The 21,348-nt window shown below is 41.0% G+C and overlaps 1 protein-coding gene and 1 long non-coding RNA gene across 2 annotated transcripts; one reads left to right on the top strand and one right to left on the bottom strand.

The window, feature by feature from the left end:
* The first annotated feature begins 439 nt into the window (after positions 1 to 439).
* LOC150036905 (uncharacterized) lies at positions 440 to 3,407 on the top strand. The gene is made up of 2 exons (XR_016528965.1): positions 440 to 714; positions 2,550 to 3,407. It is a non-coding gene; the product is annotated as an uncharacterized LOC150036905 (long non-coding RNA).
* Positions 3,408 to 19,175: 15,768 nt separating this feature from the next.
* LOC150036904 (uncharacterized) lies at positions 19,176 to 20,100 on the bottom strand. The gene has a single exon (XM_090313315.1). The coding sequence runs from the start codon at positions 20,098 to 20,100 to the stop codon at positions 19,240 to 19,242; it is 861 nt and encodes a 286-aa protein (XP_090169441.1). The 3' UTR covers positions 19,176 to 19,239.
* Positions 20,101 to 21,348: the final 1,248 nt, after the last annotated feature.

Below are 21,348 nucleotides of genomic sequence, written 5' to 3'. Positions count from 1 at the left end.
TAAATTGATTAAGAAAATGAAAATGGGTAAATAAGAATTTATTATTAACTAATTAATAGTTTTCGTAGAATTGTGTATTAAAACAAAATTAAATATCAAATATTTTCAAAATAATTTTTTTCTACATGATGTAAGTAAAGTAGTAGCACATTGAAATTGTATGAACGATTTGGATCAAATTGTTTGTAATACTTACAACATTTGTAACAATTACAAAGTATGTCGTATCGATAATGTTATTAGGATAAGACACTCGGTCTTAATTCATATATTATAGATCCTTTAGGTTATTGTCTTAAACATGATTCACTTGTATGTTCACTACATATTGTTCAAGTCTCATTAAATATCCTTGGATTTTTCCTGTAATGGATAAATTATTGCATGTTTAAAATAATCAATTATTATATCAAATAACTAATTAACTATGAGTCTTTAGGGCATAAATTCCAACACGAAGCAAGTGAACCAAATATAGATTTGCCTCTATCAACGGTGCAACAGAGGCAGAGATTGGATAGAAGCGGAGGATGACCACATAACCCGTTCTCAATTTTGAATGAGTTATGGACTCATGTCTATGCGGGTAGTCCTTTGATTTGTTGGATGAGAGTGATTCGAGTCAATAAGCCTAACATTTTGGGGATTTGTTCGAGTAGGGAGCTGTGAAAATAGCTACACAAGATGGAATTTCACTCATTCCCCGCCTTTAAGGTAAGTAAAGGACTAGTTCTCCTAAGTGCTGATTCTGGGTCTTGAACACAAGGTACTCGCCATCTTACTGGCACAAGAGGGACTTGGTTTGGTAGGACCACAAATAAATTGTTCATTAGAGAGATCGATGGAACTTAAGTAGTAAGAGGTAGTCATAGGCATAAAATAGTAATTTGACCCAACTATAATTACGAACCGCTCGTGAAGGATCAACTTACTATATCAGTTAAATCCATGGACACAAAAATATTCTACAGTGCGAAGAGTGCAGTTATAGATCTTTAGTGGGGGTTAATGAATATTCATTAACATAATTAAAGAGTTTAATTAATTAATGTTGAATCATGGGTGCTTTTTAATATGTAAGTCCATTAGGTCTCCCTACTAACTCACAATAGATAAACAAGGACTAATATTTTGGAAAGAATTTGAATTATTCAAATTATTTAAAGGAATAACGTTAATTGTATATGATACAATTAATATAATGTATTCAGATACATTATAATATAACATTAATTTGTATAAGATTCAAAATTAAACTATGTAATAAAAGAAGATCTAACATATTTGAATATGATTCAAATATTAAATTAATATAAATAATATCCATATTAAAACTATAGGTTATGAAAGAGATGCTATTACTACAAAAATTGTATTACTTGACATTTTTTCGCAGTTAAGTATCAATGTACTTGACGTTTTTTAAAAATGTCAAGTAATCTCGTATCAAGAATAAGAGAAATATTTTTGACTGGGTAAAAACGTCATGTTGTAATTTACTTGATATTTTATAACTGTCAAGTATATGAAATCTTTGGACTTATTTTAAGTGTCAAGTATCTAAATTCTTGACATTTATTACGGATTAAGGTTTTTATAACTTGACAGTTTTTACTTGTCAAATGTAACTTCTTCTTGACATCCCATAACTGATAACTTAATTAATACTTGATACGTTTTGTTAGTCAAGCTCATATTTTTTTAAAAAAAATTGTACTATTAAAATTACCTATATAATTGCTCCTGTTTTGAATATACCATAGAAGATGACGATTTTATTAACCAAGTAAACAAACAACACATATATTGAACTATTTAAGTGTATTCAATCCAATCCAAACTCTTTAGTAATCAACAAAAGTGCATATATATTTTTGAACATATATATAATTGTTGTATATACTTACAACCATAAAAATGTTAACAAAATTCATAACAAAGTCCATATGAATAATATAATTTGTAAGTTATGTAGAAGACTATCAACTCAATCATACGAACAATTTCAAATAATATAATTTGTAAAGTACTTTTCTTCGACTATATATATACATATATATATATTCATCGAAACATCGACTTACTACTAAATTTAAAAACTTAAATAGCTGGTATTTCTTCTTTCTAATTGTGTCGAAACACTTTTATATTATGATATATGTACGTTGAATCACTTTTAAATTAGAAAATTTAAACCCTCTTTCTAATTTGTGTCAAAATCCCCTTCTTATTATTCTTTATTTCTTTCTTTCTTTGTTGGTCATATATGATTATTCTCATTATTTATGTTATTTTTATAATCCAACAACTAAAATTTTTGGATCGATTAATGATTTAACATAGATTAGAACATGAAATTATGTGAATTCATGGAGTGTCATTTTCTCCTATCAATATTGATATCCACTCATTTGATTTTTTTTTTTAATACAAACTTTCAAGCTAATATACAAAGTGATCAAAGGAGTGTTATAGTGTTAGATATATAGCTATTTTTTTTTTTTAATAATCCATCAACTTACTCGAGTTGTTTTTGGTGATTTAAGCAGGTGTTCCATGGAGCGAAGAGGAGCATAGGGTGTTCCTAATTGGGTTAGAAAAGTCATTATGTCAATTATATCATATATAATTTAATTAATTTAATTATATCATGTATAATTAAATACCCTATTATTAATTTGAACATTTCAAATTAACCCAAAAACTGATTCTCAACTTAAATTCATTGAGCTACCAAGGGGACCTCATGGACCTATAGCTTGAAGCTCCAACGGTACGTAAATAACTGATTAAACTCTTTATTCACATTATCCACCATCTGTTAACTATCAGACACTCCACTAAAGACTGACAACTGCACTCTTCACACTACAGATATATTTCTGTGTCTATTGAATATAACCAATAAACGGTACGATGACCCTTCACAAATTGCTCGTAAGTACAGCTGGGCCAATTTATTGTTTTGTCCCTGTAGTTATATCTAACTTCTTAAGTACCACTGATCCCTCTAATGAACAATAGATCATAGTTTCACTATGACTAAACCTTTCTTAGGCCAAGAGAGGGTGTGGCGCCACATTGTTCAAGACTCAGAATCAACCCTTAAGGGAGCAATTTATCTACATACCCCTGCTTCGTGGAAGGAATGAATTCCATCTTGTCTAGCTGAGTTCCCAACTCCCCAATCAGACGAATCCCCGAAATGGTAGCCTTGTTGAGTCGGCGATCTGGCCACTTTCACTCATGCAAATCAAAGGATCACTCTCATAGATAGGAGTTCACAACTCACTCAGGATTAAAGTTATGTTTGTTGGGATTGGTGTTCTAATTCTCTCGGAGTCTCGTTATTTTGTAAAGATACACATTGTTCGATGAATAAAATAAGTGTTATTTAATTCTGGCAATTACTCATATCCAATAAACAAAACTCCTTGGTTATCTTATGTGAACTTAAGCATGTATATGTGATATACAAGTGGATCATGCCTTAAGTGATAACCTAAATAGGTCTGTAGTATAAGGATTAAGGTGGGATACCTGATCCTGGTGACACTATAGATACGACCCGCTTTGTAGAAGTTTGCAAGTGTTGTAAACTACTACAGATGGTTGATACTGACGATTCATGTGAAGACGTGTGAGCGGGGTGTCCTATACAGAGATTTTGTATAAGACCTGGACCACAAGATGACTAGACTCTGTATATAACACCGTTGATACTAGAGACTTGCATCTCACCTAAACGACCATAGGTGACATGACCTTAATCCTGAGTGTTTTGGGAACTCCTGCCTTTGAGGGCGATCCTTTGATTAGTATGAGTGAGAGTGGCCAAAATGCCAACTCAACATGCCTACCTTTTTGGGGACTTATCTGATCTGCGAGTTGAGAACTCAATCCACAAGATGGAATTCACTCCTTTCCTGAAGTAGGGATAAGTAGAGAGATTACTCCCTTAAGGGCTGATTCTGAGGCTTAAACATAGTGGCTACAACTTCTCTTTGGAAGAGAAGACTCAGTCATAGTAGGACTATGACTTATGTTCATTAGAGGGATTAGTGGTACTTAAGGAGACAGATGTAACTACAAAGGTATAACGATTATTAGCCCAGCTGTACTTACGAGCGATCTGTGAAGGGTTGTCGCACTGCTGATTGGTTAAGATGGACACATAATATATCTGTGGTAAGCAGAGTTCAGTTGTCGGTCTTTAGTGGAGTGCCTTACAGTTAACGGATGGTGGATCTCGTGACTAAAGAGTTTAGTCAGTTATTCACGTACCGTTGGAGCTTCGAGCTACAGGTCCATAAGGTCCTCTTGGTAGCTCAATGGATTTAGTTGAGGATCAGTTCTTGGTGGTGTTTTGAAATTTTCAAATTGACAAGAGGTATTTTGATTATATATGATATAATCGGTATAATGTATGAGATACATCTAGTGGAGGATTGATGTAAATGAGATTTATATTAAGTACCATGGAATAAAAAAAGAACTATGGTTTACATGTTTCATGAGATGAAATATTAAAACTATAGGTTATAAATATAGTATGATAAGTTGGTTATCATTTATATTTATAATAATATTAATTATTGGATAATTAATTCTTTTTCTTTAATAACCAATTGAGTGGGTGGTTATTGGATTCATGGTAACCGTGAGATAAAAGGAAAATTGTTTTCCTAATTTTAGTAAGATTTTACAAAACAATCGAAAACTTTTCATAAAAAGTTTTGGAGATTTCTCTCGACGAAAAAGGGATATCACGGTAGTCGTCAAGTAAATACGGATCTACTAAACGACGGTTGGGCGAGCTAAACGATCGTACAGTGACGAGCTAAATGATATTGCAGTATTTACTAAACGATTGCATAGTTTTGCTAGACGATTGCTTGCCCAAAGTAAATGATCGTGTAGAATCTGTAGGCGAAAGATCGAGCTAAACGATGAGCTAAACGATCACATAGCTTTTGCTAGACGATCACTTAGCTTTATCTAAACGATTGGGCATCGACCTATACGATAGGCCTCCGCCATCTCCCACTTGCCCAGTTGTGTACACGATTGGTGTTTCCTCCTTTGTTTGCCTCAATCCAAGTCCGAACAAAGCTCATGCTCTGGATTCTCACACCGAGAATACCAAGGTAGCCTTGTTTGTGGTGTCATACTCAACTCGACGTCGTAAAGGTGCTGCGGAGGTCGTTCGTGCTGATGCTGAGGAGTTCGTGGCCGAGGCGATCATTGAGGATGAGCGTGGTGTTTGTGTTGCGGTGTTGTGGTCGCGTAGATTGAGCGTTCAAATTTGCTGTTGTTCGAGCGATCGTGCACAAAGGAGCATGGAGACGCATTTAACGACCCGACCCCCTAAGACTCAAGTTAGGCCGTTACTAAGCACATGCATGCATGAAACTTAAAACGACACCCTTTTATAGTGAAATAAATGTTAAATAAATAAGTTGAACTCAAAAGACCTTCATTAAATTTAGATAAAACAGACGATAGGGTACCCATAAATCATAAATGATAATAAGTAGGTCTAAAAACAAATCTTAATAGTATGTTTCAAACATCAAATTGAAAGTTGAAAAACATGGGAAGAAATCTAAATATCATGAGCGGAAGCATAAAATTGGTCCCCAGTGGCTCGTTCAAGGATTCCTCTTGCCATTTGCCAGTGTGTCCTTGCCCTTACCTGAAACATAAACACGAGAAAGGGTGAGTATAAAATACTCAGTAAGTAACCCTACTACTGTGGTTGGGCTAGACATATATGTCCTCTAGATGCCTACCTCTAGTGGAACATAAAAATTGCTCTAGTCCTCATAGGACACATATATACATGCAAAACTGGTTTCTATCTTACTGTAGTTAAGTATGCCCACTACCTCTGGTGAATCCCGAAGGAAACACAATCTGGTGAATCTTGAAGGAAACACAATATCTAGTGGGCATCTAACTAATTAATAAAATCACTATCATAGTCTCAACATCATAATTATCACAATATGGTTCTAGACATACATACATGCCTCCATATCCACAGATCAAATACAACGTCATGGAATCAAATATCATCTCATGCTAGCATTCAAGTATCTACGTGCACAAATAAATCTTTTAGATCCTCATTCAAGAACATACATCGGTTATACTAAACTATCAGTCTATCATGCCATCGTTCTGTTCCTAATATTCATCTATCATAGTAACCTACATCTAGTGCCTGGCCCATGGACAGTTTCAGTAGTAAGATTACTTACTTTGATATTAGGTTGAACCAAAAAGCAATTGAATCTTTGTGAAATTTTTGAATCTTTAATCGAGCCAAATATTTGAGCAACTAACCCCTTCTAATCTCCACAATATGTGAATTAAATCCTAGTACATAAACCAAAATAAAATTTAACCTTTAGGTTCACACCTAAGCGTTTAATCACCCCAAATTCAGCAACAATAACTTAATTCGTATAAATTACATTCGAACTGAACAAGTCACAAAGCCTCAAATCTTACCAAAATTCTTGTTGAAATCACCTTGTTCACACGAGGTTTCCAGAGAAACGTATTTCGTGGGGTTGAACTTGAGTTGGTGTTGATGTTGGAGTTGATCTGGTGCGATGTGGTTCGATTTTTAATACTTGATCATCTGATTCTCTCTCAGTTGGGTGAATATACTTGACTTGGAGAAGGAAAGCACCAAACGTTCTTGAAGTAGAAGTCTTGGAAGAGTATTTGTGTCTTCAAAGGTCTTCTGCCTTATAGGAGTGCAGCTTCAAGAGTTTTGGAAGCTTGAAGTAGAAGTCTTGGAAGAGTATTTGTGTCTTCAAAGGTCTTCTGCCTTATAGGAGTGCAGCTTCAGGAGTCTTGGGAGTCCTCTGCTTGTTAGTGAATTCTCTCTGGGTCTTCTGAGTGTAGAAAATGCTGCCCCTACAAATGAAGAGAACTTCCCTATTTATAGAATTTTCAGGTGGGCTTCGTGGGCTTGGTTGGTCCATGGGCCTGATCTGAAATTTGAGTCCAATTCAACTTTTTTTGTATTTTGGACTTTAAGCCCAAATCGTAATATCAAATTGGACCAATTTAATCTCATCTGATTCATCCACGTGACGTCATCGAAACTTTTTCTTCAATTCAATTCGGAACATGTGTCAACTTCTAATTGGACCCAAAGTCAATGATTTAGAAATTTGTCGTTAATTTAGCAAATGTCATGGTGACTTGTGATTGGTCCAAAATTTCTCATTCAACAAATGCCCTATTTTCGAGATTTATGCACATATATGGGTGGAGGAATCTCGAAAAAAAAAAATGTAATTTGAGATCAAAGTATGATTGTTTTGACTCTTTTAATTTGATGCATCATCATGATCAAAATATGAGAATTTAGCTCAAATTTTTGATTTGAAATCTTGTTCATTTGACATACTTTCGCTAAGTAAACTTTAATTTGAACTAAAGTAGAATTTATGTTCCACTTTAATTGCAAATTTAATTTAATTCGAATTCGGAATAGAATTTGGGGTGAAATTGAATCTTGATCAATTTTGGTTTGAGAAAAAAATTTGGGATATGCTCAATTTTACTTGGAAATGAGTATAGAAACTAAGTTGATTTAAATTTGAAATAAAATTTGGAATATAGCCAAATTTTGACTCGGCATTATATTCATAACTCAATATTAAGGTTAACCATTTGAATATTGATAAAATTTGGGATATGGCCAAATTTTAATTTGGGACGGATTTGACATTTATCTCACCCAATTTGGCTGGCTTGAATTTAGAATAAAAATTTGGATTAGAAGCTTTAGACTGAGATTTGGAATAACAGTTGATTTTAATTCCAATTTGAATGGAAAATGAATTTGAAATTAAATGGATGAGATTTTGGAGAGCCAACGTATTGGAAGACAACCTTACTAGCGAGATCAGGTCATTACCAGCGATACCAAACCATTATAAGCGAGATCAGGCCATTACTAGTGATACCAAATCATTACCAGCGAGATCAGGCCATTACCAGGGATACCAAGTCATTACTAGCGAGATCAGGCCATTACCAGCGATACCAAGCAGTTACTAGCGAGATCATGCCAATACCAGCGATACCAAATCATTACCAGCGAGATCAGACCATTACTAGCGATACCAAGCCATTACTAGCGATACCAGGCCAATACCAGCGATACCCTACCAACTTCATGGTGATACCCTACCAACTTCACCAGGAACTTAATTTGAGAATCAAATTTGATTCGTTTAACAGTTGAAGAAGGAATGATACTCTACTGTCGGGGACAAGAAGAAGAAGAGGACGAAGAATAGTGTAGAAACGTAGAAGATCTACATCTTCAAGGTGCTGAAGCAAGTTCATCTAGACATCGGTATTTCCAGTAAGGCCATGGGTATCATGAACAGCTTCATCAACGATATCTTCAAGAATTGGCCAAACACATTGTCTTTGAAGGCACCAAGGCGGTGACTAAGTTCACGAGTTCGTCTCCTTTCATAATCTTCTATTTGCAGTGCTTGCAATTAACACGTGAAGTTTGTTGGAGAGAGCGAGATTTTGAGCGAGAAAGTGGGAGAGAGAGAGATTTTAGGAGAGAGCGACATTAGAGAGAGCGAGATTGTGGGAGAGAGCGACACTGGAGAGAGCGAGATCGTGGGAGAGAGCGAGATTGTGAGCAAAAAAGTGGGAGAGAGCGACATCAGCGAGAGTATTTTGAGCGAGATTCTCCCTTTTTATTATTATTATTATTATTTTATTAATAATTTTTTCCTCTTTTTTTTTTTTTTTTTAACTCAGGCAGTAGTCTGCTTTGTGGCTAGCGATACTAGCCTTAGTGAGATTTCCTTCTCCATACTGTTGGCTTATGCCAGATTCTCTTAAGTCTTAAGCTCAAAACTCCTTGCCGTTGAATATGGGGATTCGAAACTCCACCGTGACCCCTAATTTAGGCAGCCTTCAATCAAGCATGATCTTGTTTTGTTGACTCTTAACTAATTTCAGCAAGAATCGGAGTTCCACAACAAAATAAACAGTATTTAGTTCGAGTAACCCGTGGTTTTATCAGATTTCAACTGATTAGTAGAAAAAAAATCCCATCGAACTTAGCTATATAAATACTGGCAGGATGCATGCTCTTCTTCATCTTGTAGTGTGATCTCCTTCGTTCTTACGTCCTTTGCAGTTTGAATTGTGATTCTCTTTTGATCTTACGTTCTTTACATCCTTTGTCAATCGGACTTGGATTGCAAATCAGCCTTGAATTGCAGTAGGAAGATATAAGTGAGGAGAAGGGAGAAAGAAGGAAAGATGGGGAATTAGGGTTTCCCTTCTTTTTTTTTTTCCGTATATTTAAATTTCTTCCCTTTTTATTTATTTCTTATTTATTTTATTTTTTATTATATTATTTTATTTTTTATTTAATTTATTATTATTATTTTTACTAACTTGCCCTTTCTTGTTCTTTGCAGGAGTTGAAGCATAACTCAAGAGTTTTTTTTTTTTTTAAATCTTGCCTACCGTCAGTAATCACGGTGGGTTTTTTTTTTCACGTCCGTGTGCTCGGCTCCTTGGTGTGCATGTTCTTCCTCGTATTCGTGCATCTTGATCGTCATGGGAGGGGCCCCGCAAAGGCTTACAACTCTCCCATTCAATCACCCTAGGGAGGATCCTCGAAAGGTTTGCCTCGTAGCACCATTCCTGTATCCTGATCGTCATGGAAGGGGCCCTGCAAAGGCTTACAACTCTCCCATTCGATCACCCTAGGGAGGATCCTCGAAAGGTTCACGTTGTAGCATCATTCCTGCATCCTAATCATCATGGGAGGGGCCCCGCAAAGGCTTACAACTCTCCCATTCGATCACCCTAGGGAGGATCCTTGAAAGATTTGCTTCGTAGCATCATTCTTGCATCCTGATCGTCATGGGAGGGTCCTCTCAAAGGCATACAACTCTCCCATTCGGTCACCCTAGGGCCGATCCTAGAAAGGTCTGTCTTATGTGCCGCTTTTGTATCCCAGTCATCATGCGAAGGCCCCTGCAAAGGCTCAAAATTCTCCCGTTCAATCTAAAAAAAGGGCTACTATGGATTCTCCGGGCCATTTTTGTTAGCACGTCGTCATGAAGGATAGGTTTTATCTCTCCTTTGTATTTTTTATTTACTTACTTTTTTTTAAATGGTTGAAACCTATTCCCCCTTGTGATATATATATATATATATATATATATATATATAATTTTTCTTCTTTCGCAGAACAATGGTTCACTTTACCGAGTATATTTCATCCAATGAGAAGCATCTCATGATTCTTAAAGACCGGAGTCAGCCCATGAAGGAGGGACTTAGTCTTTCTGTAGCGAAATCATTAGGCGGTCTTTTCACTGATCATTGGCCCAGTTTAGACGACAACATGATCCTTCCCAAACTATCGATGGAAGTGCTTTTGACCCGAAGAGAACGCGCATAGGTCCTGCGGTCTTCTATTCATGAGGAGACCCCAAATCCCGATCGAGTGTTGACTCTTGGACGTCGCATAGTTGAGGGTCAGGTCCGCTGGACCGTCATGACGAAAGTCCCTGGAGAATTTGGCTTCGTTGACTGTTACTGGGAGTGGCTTGAGGTTTCACTAGGTCGAAACGAGCGATTCCTCCGTGACGTCAGTTTGCTTGGCGCATTGATGACCTCCTTGTACACGTATGATCACAATGGCGACATAGTTCGAGCTTTCTGTGAAGCCTGGTGCCCTTCAACCAACACTCTCCATATCGCAACGGGTGAAGCGTTGATTTCTTTGTGGGACCTCTGGTTGCTCGAAGGTCTATCGGTTAGAGGAAACTTTTATGAGGAGGTAGTTCCTTCCCTCAAAGAGCTAACCGGTCACCGTGACAAGGAGAGGAACTTGCCAAAGACATGTGAACACCTCTTTCAGGCATATTTTTCGATAGTGTGTTCGCAGAGAGAAAGCCGCACGACTCCCTCGAAACATGACTCTTAGTATCAATCAGCTCCTGGATCTCTTTTTGGCCTAGGGTCTCGCAAATATGACAAGCCCATCACACGGATGCCGAAGAAAGCCTCTCGGTCTCGTTCCACACAAAATCCTGACGGCTCGCAGATTGCATTCCGAGGTTGGTCGAGCAGGGAGAGTATGTTATTTGCGGAGTTAGAGGTCGAAAACGAGCTAAAAGACAAAACTTATCTGACTGGCTTTCTGTCCTGCTGGTTATGCCTTTTTGTATTTCCCTAGAAAGGTGATTACTTCGCCCCGAGGTTTTCAAGATAGCTAGTTTGATGGCTCACGGGACTATTTATAGTCTCGCCGTTCCAGTCTTGGCCAACATCTATCACGGCTTGGGGCTAATAACAGAGGCTTCGAACCCGATCGGGCGCATGGACTTTCATTTTCCCATGCATTATGTCCATGTTGGCTGGCCCATTACTTTAACACACATTACCGCGTTTCTGTCGCTATTTGAGGCCCCAAAATGGTTTGCTTTTCTGGCGAAGGTGACTCGATTTATTTCGACGAGTACAAGGCATGGGAATTGATCCATAGTGGTGCTAGTATTCAGTGGCATGCGAGCATTCTGAACAGGAGCAGGCACGAATGCCTAACTAACGATAGAGACCTGTCTTTTCTGAAGTCCAGTTATTTTACCAGCATGCGATATGGTTATATATCTTCTCAGTGTGGGAACGTCCGAACTATAGAGTCGTATAGTCCTTTTCGTTTCGGCCGGCAGTTTGGCTTCCATCAGGACATTTTGAATGATATGAGGGGAATACCTCCTGCTCTTATGTCGAAGAACGTTTTACATTATTGGAGATTATGCACGAGACGCAAGCCCTCGTCTCAGGTATTCTTGTCGGCCCGTACATTGGATCCACACACTCATGTTACCCCACAGTTCAAGAATTGGTGGTTAACAAAGCATGGGGACTATTTCGAAGTGAATTGTCATTTGTTAGTGACTAGTGCTATTCCTCCCCCAACGCCGCCAAGGTTACCCAAAGGTAGAGGGATCAACCATGGGGGGAAGCAACTTCGCCTGACTGAGGAGGGGGCGACGATTGTACAAGAAGACGTTCCAAACTGGTTGAGGAGGAAAGTCATAACAGTACCAGAGACCGTTGTTGGAAGTGACCCTCTAAAAAATGCAGGCCCTCAGATGCCGATTTTATTGAGAGGGTTCAGAATGATCTGGTGGCTTCTGACGCTCTCCATCTACTGGTATAGTATTTTTTTAAAAGTTTATATATATATTTTTTAAAAAAAACTGTACATCTTACATTTAGTGTTCGCCTCTGCAGTCACCCCTGAACCTTTCTCTTCAAGGATTTGAAGCCTCACGAAGCGAAGAATCTTTGGTGGTCCCTTTTGCTATTGACTTGGCCATTGAGGGCGTTGGTACCTCTGAAGTGTTGCCGGTTGATCCTGTACCTGGGTCTTGTCCAGTGCGTGCTATCCCCAGTGACATCCCTTGTGTCAAGGAGGCGGTGGTCGTCGAGTATATCGGGGCTTCAGATTTCGTAACCAAGGAAGCTAATTCCCCCTTGGTTCCTGTAGCAGTAAGGGTTCTTCAACCCGGAGAGGAGTCAAAGGTTTTGACAAGTCCAAGTGGCAGTGAGTTTCCGAGGCAAGTAGATAGGGCATCACCCCCGGTCGTCCCCGAGATTTCTGAGTTCTGTGTTGCCACCATAGTTTCCAACGTTCAACGCCACGCAGCCTCGGTCATGTGGGAGACCATGCATAAGAAGATCATGCATACTCCTTTTGAGAAGGTTCTTAGTCTGGAGAAAGAGACACATGAGATATTCCAAGCCATTTTCGACATTTGCGGAGCCAAACTCCCTTCTCTAAAAAAACTTGTTGATGAGTACTTTCGAAGCGTGGAGAAGTACAATCAGTTCCAGTTATCCTATTCCTCTCAATTAACTCAAACAAGTAAGGAGGAACGTCTGAGGGAGGCTAAGTCTGATATGGAGAAGATACTATACGATGAAAGTGGTGCTTTTGGTAAACGAAAGGCACTACTGGAATGCGACTCACAGGCCTTGCAAGAAGAAGAGACGCTACTAGCCAGATTAGAGGCCATCAGGGCCGAGCGGGTTGAAATATCGAGACTGATTTCTGAGAGTGAAGGCCTTTTGACTTGGCATAAACTTGAGGCCTCGGAGATGCGGGGGACAATAAAGAAAATCGAGACCACCCCAATCCATTCTGACAAGGATGTCAAAGCTTTGGACTTCTTACGCCATGTGTTGGAAGCGATGCAACATGAGCTGGGGAACTACCACTAGGTACCTTGACTTGATGTTGCTCGTTCTATTGGATTAGGCGCACTCTTAGTCATAGCTACTGGATTCGACTATTGTAACGCTGAAACAACTTGAATGGAAGTATTATTTTTTTTTCTTCATTTTTCAGTGATGTTCTCTGGCGTCTTGTAGCCTCCTCTAAATTTATGTTTCTCTATGTATTTATTTTATTATTATTTTTATCACGTGACTGAACTTAAATCTTTTAAGCTGCCTACGTACCCTGTATAATGACAGGGATCAAGTCGTAACGTAGTTCGTAGAGAATTTTTTTTTTCTTTTTATGCGCGACTGAACTTAAATTTCTTTAAGTTGACTATGTACCCTTTATAATGAAATGGATCAAGTCGTAGCATAGTTCATACAAAGGTTTTTTTTTTATGCGTAAAACTTTTTGAGAAACTTGCCATTGATTGGGCCAATCGTTAGCCTGTCCTTATCGATTATCTTGTACGCGCCGTTCGTGTAGACCTCCTTGACGATGTAGGGTCCATCCCATTTAGGTGTGAACTTATTCCCCGTATGTTTCGTTGTGATAATGGGTCTCCTTACGGCGAGCACTAGATCACCTACTTGAAAGGACCGAGGCTTTAACCTACTTGAAAGGATCGAGGCTTTACATGTTTATCGAAAGCCTTAGACATTCGTGCCTGGTAACATTCCAGCGCTTGCTGAGCTTCTAACTGTTTTTCATTCAATGCTTCCAACTCTTGGAGCCGCAGTTTGGCGTTGTCTTCCGTAGTTAGCCCTTCTTGCACTGACATTCTCAGCGATGGAATCTCTCTTTCCAAAGGAAGGACAGCTTCTGCCCCATAAACAAGAGAGTACGGGGTGACTCCTATAGGGGTACGGTGAGTGGTGCGATAAGCCCACAACGCTTCACCGATCTTTTCCTGCCAATCTCTCTTCGACTTGGAGACAATTTTCTTCAGCAGGTTGTACAATGTCTTGTTAAATGCCTCAGCCAACCCTTTTGCGGCAACGTTATATATGGATGACTTGTACTGCTTGAATTTGAAATTTTCACACAACCTGCCAATCAAACTATTGAAGAATTGTCTTCCGTTATCTATTACGATCCGATGAGGAATACCGTACCGATAAATGATATGTGTGCGGATAAAATCCAGCACGTTTTCTTTCTTAGCTTCCTTTAGCGCGACAACTTCAGCCCATCTTGAGAAGTAGTCGGTGGTTGCGAGGACGTAAGTGTGCCCTGCTGTCGACTTAGGTGTTATAGGGCCAACCAGATCGAGCCCTCATGCTTCAAAAGGCCATGAGGCTATGGTCGGATGTAGAGGCTCGGGTGGTTGGTCAATGAAATTCGCATGATATTGACAGGCTTCACATTTCTTCGCATAATCTATTGAGTCCTAGATCATTCCCGGCCAATAATAACCCATTCTTTTCAGCTGGAATTGTAGCTTTGGTCCTGCTTGATGCGTGCCGCATACGCCCGAGTGTACCTCCTCTAGAGCCTTCGTTGACTCTTCTTTATTGAGGCATTGAAGGAAAAGTCCCTCAAGGGATCGACGGTATAAGACCCCTTTGTAGTAAATGAAATGCGCAGCCCTCCTGCGAACCTCAATTTTACGGCGGGAGTCATCCGGGAGCCTTCTGTGCTCAGGGTAATCTATGATGGGCTGCCGCCAGTCTTCCTCATCGGTTAGGTAGACCAATAGCGCATTCGTTTCCCCATATGCAGTCCCAATCGGAGGTACAACCCATCTTCGCCAAAGCGATATATTAAGGGGCACATTATCTAGGTCTGTTAAAGCGGTGGCTAGGTTTACCAAGGCATTTTCTTTCTTGTTCTCCATCCTCAGGATATGTTCCAATGCCACGCTTTCAAACTTCTTCATTAACTGGCGAGCGTAGGTGAAGTAGGGTTTCAAGTCGTCATGCTTCACCTCATACTGGCATAAGATTTGATTGATTATCAACTTTGAGTCACTGAAGATTTCTATAAAAGCTACTCCAATTTCTAAGGCCATTTGGAGGCCAATTATCAAAGCTTGGTATTCGGCGACGTTGTTTGAACATGACTCGGCAAGTGCGAAGCTATAAGGCAACATGTGCTTTTCTGGCGAAATGAGAACGATACCTGCCCCCGCGCCACTTTTCGTGCTGCACCGTTAAAGAACATGACCCACAGTCTTGAGGTCTCTGTGAAGAGAACTTCTTCATCAGGCAAGTCTTCACTTAACTCCCAATCCAATGGAACTGGGTGATCTGCCAGGAAATCGGCCAATGCCTGCCCTTTAACCACCCTTTGTGGTACATAAACAATGTCGTACTGTTGAAGCATGATTGCCCATTTGGCTAAACGTCCCGATAGGATTGGCCTAGACAGAACGTACTTGATGGGGTCGGTCTTCGCGATTAAGTGGACTGTGAAGGCCTGCTTGTAGTGCCTCAACTTATCTATGGCGTAGAAGAGTGCAAGACATGTCTTCTCTATAGGGGAATAATTGATCTTGGCTCCATTCAGGGTTCTACTCAAGTAATAGAGAGCGCGTTTTTTTCCCTTTTGTCTTTCTTATGTCAACAGTGCCCCCAGTGACCTCTCTTGCGCTGCAATGTATAGTATCAATGGCTTGCCTGCTATTAGGGCTCCCAAGACAAGAGGGCTGATCAGATATCTCTTTATGTTATCGAAAGCATTCTGACAGGCCTCATCCCATTCGAATTTCTCTCCCTTTCTCATCAGTCTTTGAAAGGGTTGACACTGCCCTGCCAGGTTAGAAATAAATCTCCGGATGTAAGCTAGACGTCCCTGCAGACTTCTCAGCTCATGTAGATTTCTTGGTCTTGGCATCTTCTGGATGGCATCAATCTTAAATTGGTCTATCTCTATCCCTCGATATCTCACAACGAAACGCATAAATTTTCCTGAAGTTACCCAAACGTGCATTTGAGGGGTTCATCCTTAACTGGTACTTTCGCAGACGATCAAACACAGTCCTTAGATCCTTCAAATTGTACTGTCGTCGCTTGGTTTTGACCACAAGGTCATCCACATAACACTCCACATGTTTGTGTAACATATCATCAAACATTTTCTACATGGTGTGTTGATAAGTGGCGTCGGCATTCTTCAACCCGAAGGGCATTACCTTGTAACAGTATATCCCTTTTGGGGTTCGAAATGCTGTCATTTCTTCGTCTTCGAGGGCCATCCGTATCTGGTTATATCTGGAAGATCCGACCATGAAGGACAGGGCCTCATGTCCCATTGTCGCATCAACCATGATTTCTGTGATGGGCAATGGGAAATCGTCTTTAGGACAAGTGGTGTTTAGGTCGAGAAAGTCTACGCAAACACAAAGCTGTCCATTCTTCTTTCTAACCGGGACAATGTTGGCTATCCACGTTGGATATTTAACTTCATGAATGAACCCGACCTCAATTAGTTTATTGACCTCAACCTCAATCTGGGGGATAAGTTCTGGTCGAAAGCGTCATTGAGCTTGCTTAACGGGTCAACACCCCTGTTTGATCGCAAGATGGTGGACTGCTACTTTTGGATCTAGTCTCGGCATCTCTTTATATGACCAGACGAAAACATCCCTGTATTCGATGAGTAAACTTATGTATTTGTTCTCCTCCTCTTCCGAGAGAGACGCGTTGATGAAAGTCGGACGCGACTCTTCTACGGTGCCTAGATTCACTTCTTTTAGCTCGTCCACCGTGGATTAACCACCATCCTCTAGCCCTTGCGGAGCGTCTTCCACTTCCTCTTCGGTCATACCTTCTTCGGGTCCTTCGGTGATGGTGATGTGGTGGCACGAAGTTTCGACTTCTTCCCGCTCTAGATTTCTGTTCTGAGGGTTGGTGAAAACGATGTCGTGTCTCTTTACTTTGAGCGTGCCCTCGCTTATGTTTAGGGTAACGAAGGTCTTTCTCTTCATGCGTGAGGAGATGGTACTACGGATTTCTCCATCACTTCTTGCCTTTTCTGATGGTTTCTGATCTGATAACGCTTCAGCATTCTTAAGGTCGATTCGTCGCCAGATGGACGCTCGAGGTATTGGCTTCTTCTTTCCTGTAGTTGTTTCGAGGGTGTTAGTGCAGACTCTTCCTTTCTCCTGTGTCTTGCTAAGGACATATTGATCGAGGGGACATTCAATCCTTTCGTGCTTCAAGCGACCGAAAATGGGAGTGCGGGGTTTTCTTTCACTCTCTTTTGGAACTGCGCCTAGTCTTTCGAGGGCTGACGGTCGTACTACCACCCGCGATTGACAGATGATCTCCTCATTTTCTTCATTTGGCAGAGTTAACCTTCGAAAGACTAAGCATCGAGTATCTCTAGGAATAGTATGTGGGCTTCCCCTTTCTGCTTCTGTTATGCTTAATCTTTCGAACACCAGGGCTCGTGCGACAGGTGGTCTAATACGATCGAAGGCTGAGGCTCTTTTATCTTTGCCCTCCTTTTCTCATGTATCATCAACTTTTTACGCAGTGATATGATTGTTGTTGGCCACTTTCCCCTTTGCTTTTCTAATTATGTGGACTGACTCTAACGGCTCATATCCGAGACTCGCCCTCGACGTGGGTATAGTGTGTCCCTCTTGCAAGAGCTTCTTTTGGGTTGGCGAGAGTCGGGGTTGCTCATAAATCTTCAAACTTTTGAACTCAATGTGAGTTATGAAATCGTAGCCCGCCTTCGCCAACAAATTGTAAGCTTTGGGATCGAATCCGTCTTCCGTTCGCTTCTTGGGCAACTTTGACCCCGTCACTTCTGCCTCCGGCTTGTGGACTTTCTGCCTCGTTATCGGGGTGAGGGGTGTGACGAAACTCTCCTTTAGAATTTCTATGTCGCCAACCTGCAAACCCTTTGAGTATTCTTCAAAAGGCGACTCACCCTTGTTTCGTCTCGATAAAGGGACATAGCGCAGAATTGGAGGTTTTGAGGCTTTCCCGCCCCTCACCCCAGGGTTTCTCTTACGCCAAGGGACATTCTGTCCTCTTTTGGGTTGGAGGCTCGCACCTTGCCCGCGTCTATTGGCGACTTCGATTGGGATCCATCCATTTTCTTCATCGGCAAATTCCCCGCTGCATAGTCTCATCGGCATTCTCGCTCTTTAAGTAAAACTTTACATCTGCAAAGTGAGACTCTGCTTCAGAAAACGGATTAGAATCTGTTTCGACCTTCTTAATCCCGCCCTGGTAAAACTTGAAACACTGATGTAGTGTCGACATAATCACACCATTCCTATGAATCCAGGGGCGTCCCAATAGCAGTTTGTAGGTGGTCTTTGAGGCTATCACATGAAACAGCGCGTCAGCCTTTAGATCGCCAATGAGAAGCTCTAAGCGTATCATGCCTATCGCCTTTTGGCTGCCTTGATTGAAACCCTGAATTACTAATTTGCTGTTTGATAGTTCTTCCATGAGTATGCCCAACTGTTTCATAGTCGTCTTGGCATTATATTGACGTCAGATCCGTTGTCGATGAGGATTGTACCCATTCTCTATTCTCGAATGTATCCAGAGACGTATAGAGGTCTATTATGCAATTTGAATCCCAACCGCAGATCTTCGTCTAAGAAGCCTATGGATATGCAACACGAGGCATAAGCATGTGCTGTGGGGGTCGGTGCGCCAAAGGCGTTGGATTCAAACAGTGCTTCAATCAGGGTCGTTTTAGCCTCTCGCGGGAGTAAAAGCAGGTCGTCTATGTTGGATAGTGACGAACCCTTTGGTTTTCTCGTCGACCTTAATGGGCTTGGAATAGTATCTTCCTCCTCTTTAATATTGACAGCACAACATGCGGCAATCTCTGCTATATCCTCTGAACCCCAATTGCAGAAGTTCTTCAGGAAGAAATCTGCTAAGGTTATCTGTCGTCTGGGAAGAGAAACATCCTCGTCTTCCCCGTTGACAGCCTTGGGCCTTTGAGCCTTTTTTCTACCCTTCCTTTTTTGTGTCTTGCTTTCTCTCTTGTAGCTTTAATGAGAGCGTAGCTCTTTTTGGGTAGAGTTCAGTCTTTCCCTTCTTACGGCGTGCCACAAAAATCCAGCCTTCGTTATCGTCATTGTAAGTGCGCTCTCCTCCGTTTTGAGGATCTATAGCTTGGACCTTCTGCTGAAACCGCACTACCATAGGTTCGAAGGTTCCAAATTGGACCAAGCTCTCCCTTTCTTCATAAGATATGATTGGTGGCGCCACGCTTGAAGTTATTGTCACTGCAGGGTGATTCGTTTGGACCACCTTGTCTAGATCCAGTTCTATTTTCCTTTCACGGGCCAATTTGAGGATCAATTCTTTCAATACGAAACATTTTTCGATCGGGTGACTGATGACCCTGTGATACTTGCAGTAATTGGGGTCATCCACCTTGCCGGCCTGTTCCGGTCGCCTACATTCTCGCAGTTGGATAAGGTGGTTCTCCAATAATTTTTCAAGCATGTCCGCTACGTCAGAGTCGGGGAATGGATAAACCTTCGTATGTCTCTCTTTCAGGGTTGGGCGACGTCTCTCGCCTTCTTGGTCTTTCTTCTCTATCTTCTTTTCTTTCCCTTTTGAGGAGAACTTTAATGGGGTTGTGTTAATGACCATTGATTCCTTTGTGACACCTTTCACAGTTTTCTCGGCGCCCTTCACCTTCTTCTTGTCTTTCCTTGGTTCGTGGTTCAGGAAGTCCCCTGTTCCTCTATTGGCGATACTTAGCTCCATGTCGTGAGCGCGGGTTGCTAATTCTTCAAAGGTACGAGGCTTAATCCCTTGTAGAATATAAAGGAGTTCCCAGTGCATACCCTGCGTGCACATTTCCACAGCAGACAACTCGGTGAATCGATCTTTGCAATCCAGACTCAAAGCTCTCCATTGATTGATGTAGTCGACGATTGGTTCCGCTTTCCGTTGGTTGGAGTTTGTCAGCTCCATCATTCTGACGGTGCATCTGGTGCTGTAGAAGCGATTCAAGAATTCTCTTTCAAGTTGCTCCCAGTTGTTAATCACCTCAGGCTTTAAGTTTATGTACCAGTCAAAAGCGTTCCCTTTGAGGGTTCTGACGAACTGTTTGACCAGTAGATCTCCTCTTGTTCCCGCATTTTCGCATGTTTCTATGAAGTGGGCGCTGTGTTGCTTTGGGTTGTCTTTTCCGTCAAACTGTTGGAACTTTGGGGGCTAACATCCAGTAGGCATTCTCAGGTTGTCGATCCTCTGAGTGTATGGCTTGGAATACATGAAGGAGGTTTGGGCCGGCCCTCCATATTAAGCTCTTATGGAGGTCATGATCATGTCTTGTAGTTGTTGGACCGATAAAGTGGCCACCGAGGCTGACTATTGCGATTGGCTTTCTTGTAGCACGGTCTTCCCCTTGTCGATTGCTTTCATCGTGGGTGCTAGGCTTGATTGAGCAGCCTATCGAGACTGCATTTTTTCCTCCAGGGTAGCGATCTCATGGTCTCACTCCTCGACCGCTTTCATCAGGAAGTTAATCTTCCTTTCCATTTCAGCCATGGCTGCTTCCGCCGTCACATACGCCATCATGACAGAAATCACATTTGGCGGTGAATCTCTTTCCGGTCCATCGGGTGCGAAAGTAGAGTTGTCGAACAAGGGGTTTTCCTTGATGACAACCCCAATTTGTGGGGATTCCATCATTTGTTTCAAGATGTCGTGGGCAATGGGGGAGCTCTGCTCTTACTCCTGCGTGATTTCTTTTGAGCGGTCGTGGGTGACCGGTCCCTTGTATGAGCCATTTTCGGAGGAAGCTTTGGATGCCATCTTCTTAGGAGATTTGGATGACATCTTCTTATGCGCCATTTGGCTTGTTTGAATGCTGAGAAAAAGATGAGAGGTAGAGAGGTCTCACCGGGCGTGCCAATTTGTTCACATGAGGTTTTCGGAGAAACGTGTTTCATGGGGTTGAACTTGAGTTAGTGTTGATGTGGAGTTGATTTGATGCGATGTGGTTCGATCTCTAATACTTGATCCTCTGATTCTCTCTCAGTTGGGTGAATATGCTTGACTTGGAGAAGGAAAGCACCGAACGTTCTTGAAGTAGAAGTC

This window comes from Benincasa hispida, chromosome 4, assembly GCF_027475165.1.
Source record: "Benincasa hispida cultivar pf3 chromosome 4, pf3_genome.v1.1, whole genome shotgun sequence".
NCBI classification, from domain to species: Eukaryota; Viridiplantae; Streptophyta; class Magnoliopsida; order Cucurbitales; family Cucurbitaceae; genus Benincasa; species Benincasa hispida.
The sequence above is the reverse complement of the archived record's forward strand: the minus strand, read 5'-3'. Positions and strand labels throughout refer to the sequence as shown.

What these genes read in the sequence shown, in the direction of transcription:
- LOC150036904 (XM_090313315.1), bottom strand. Translation starts at nt 20,100, where the DNA reads ATGTGCACGCAGGGTATGCACTGGGAACTCCTTTATATTCTACAAGGG.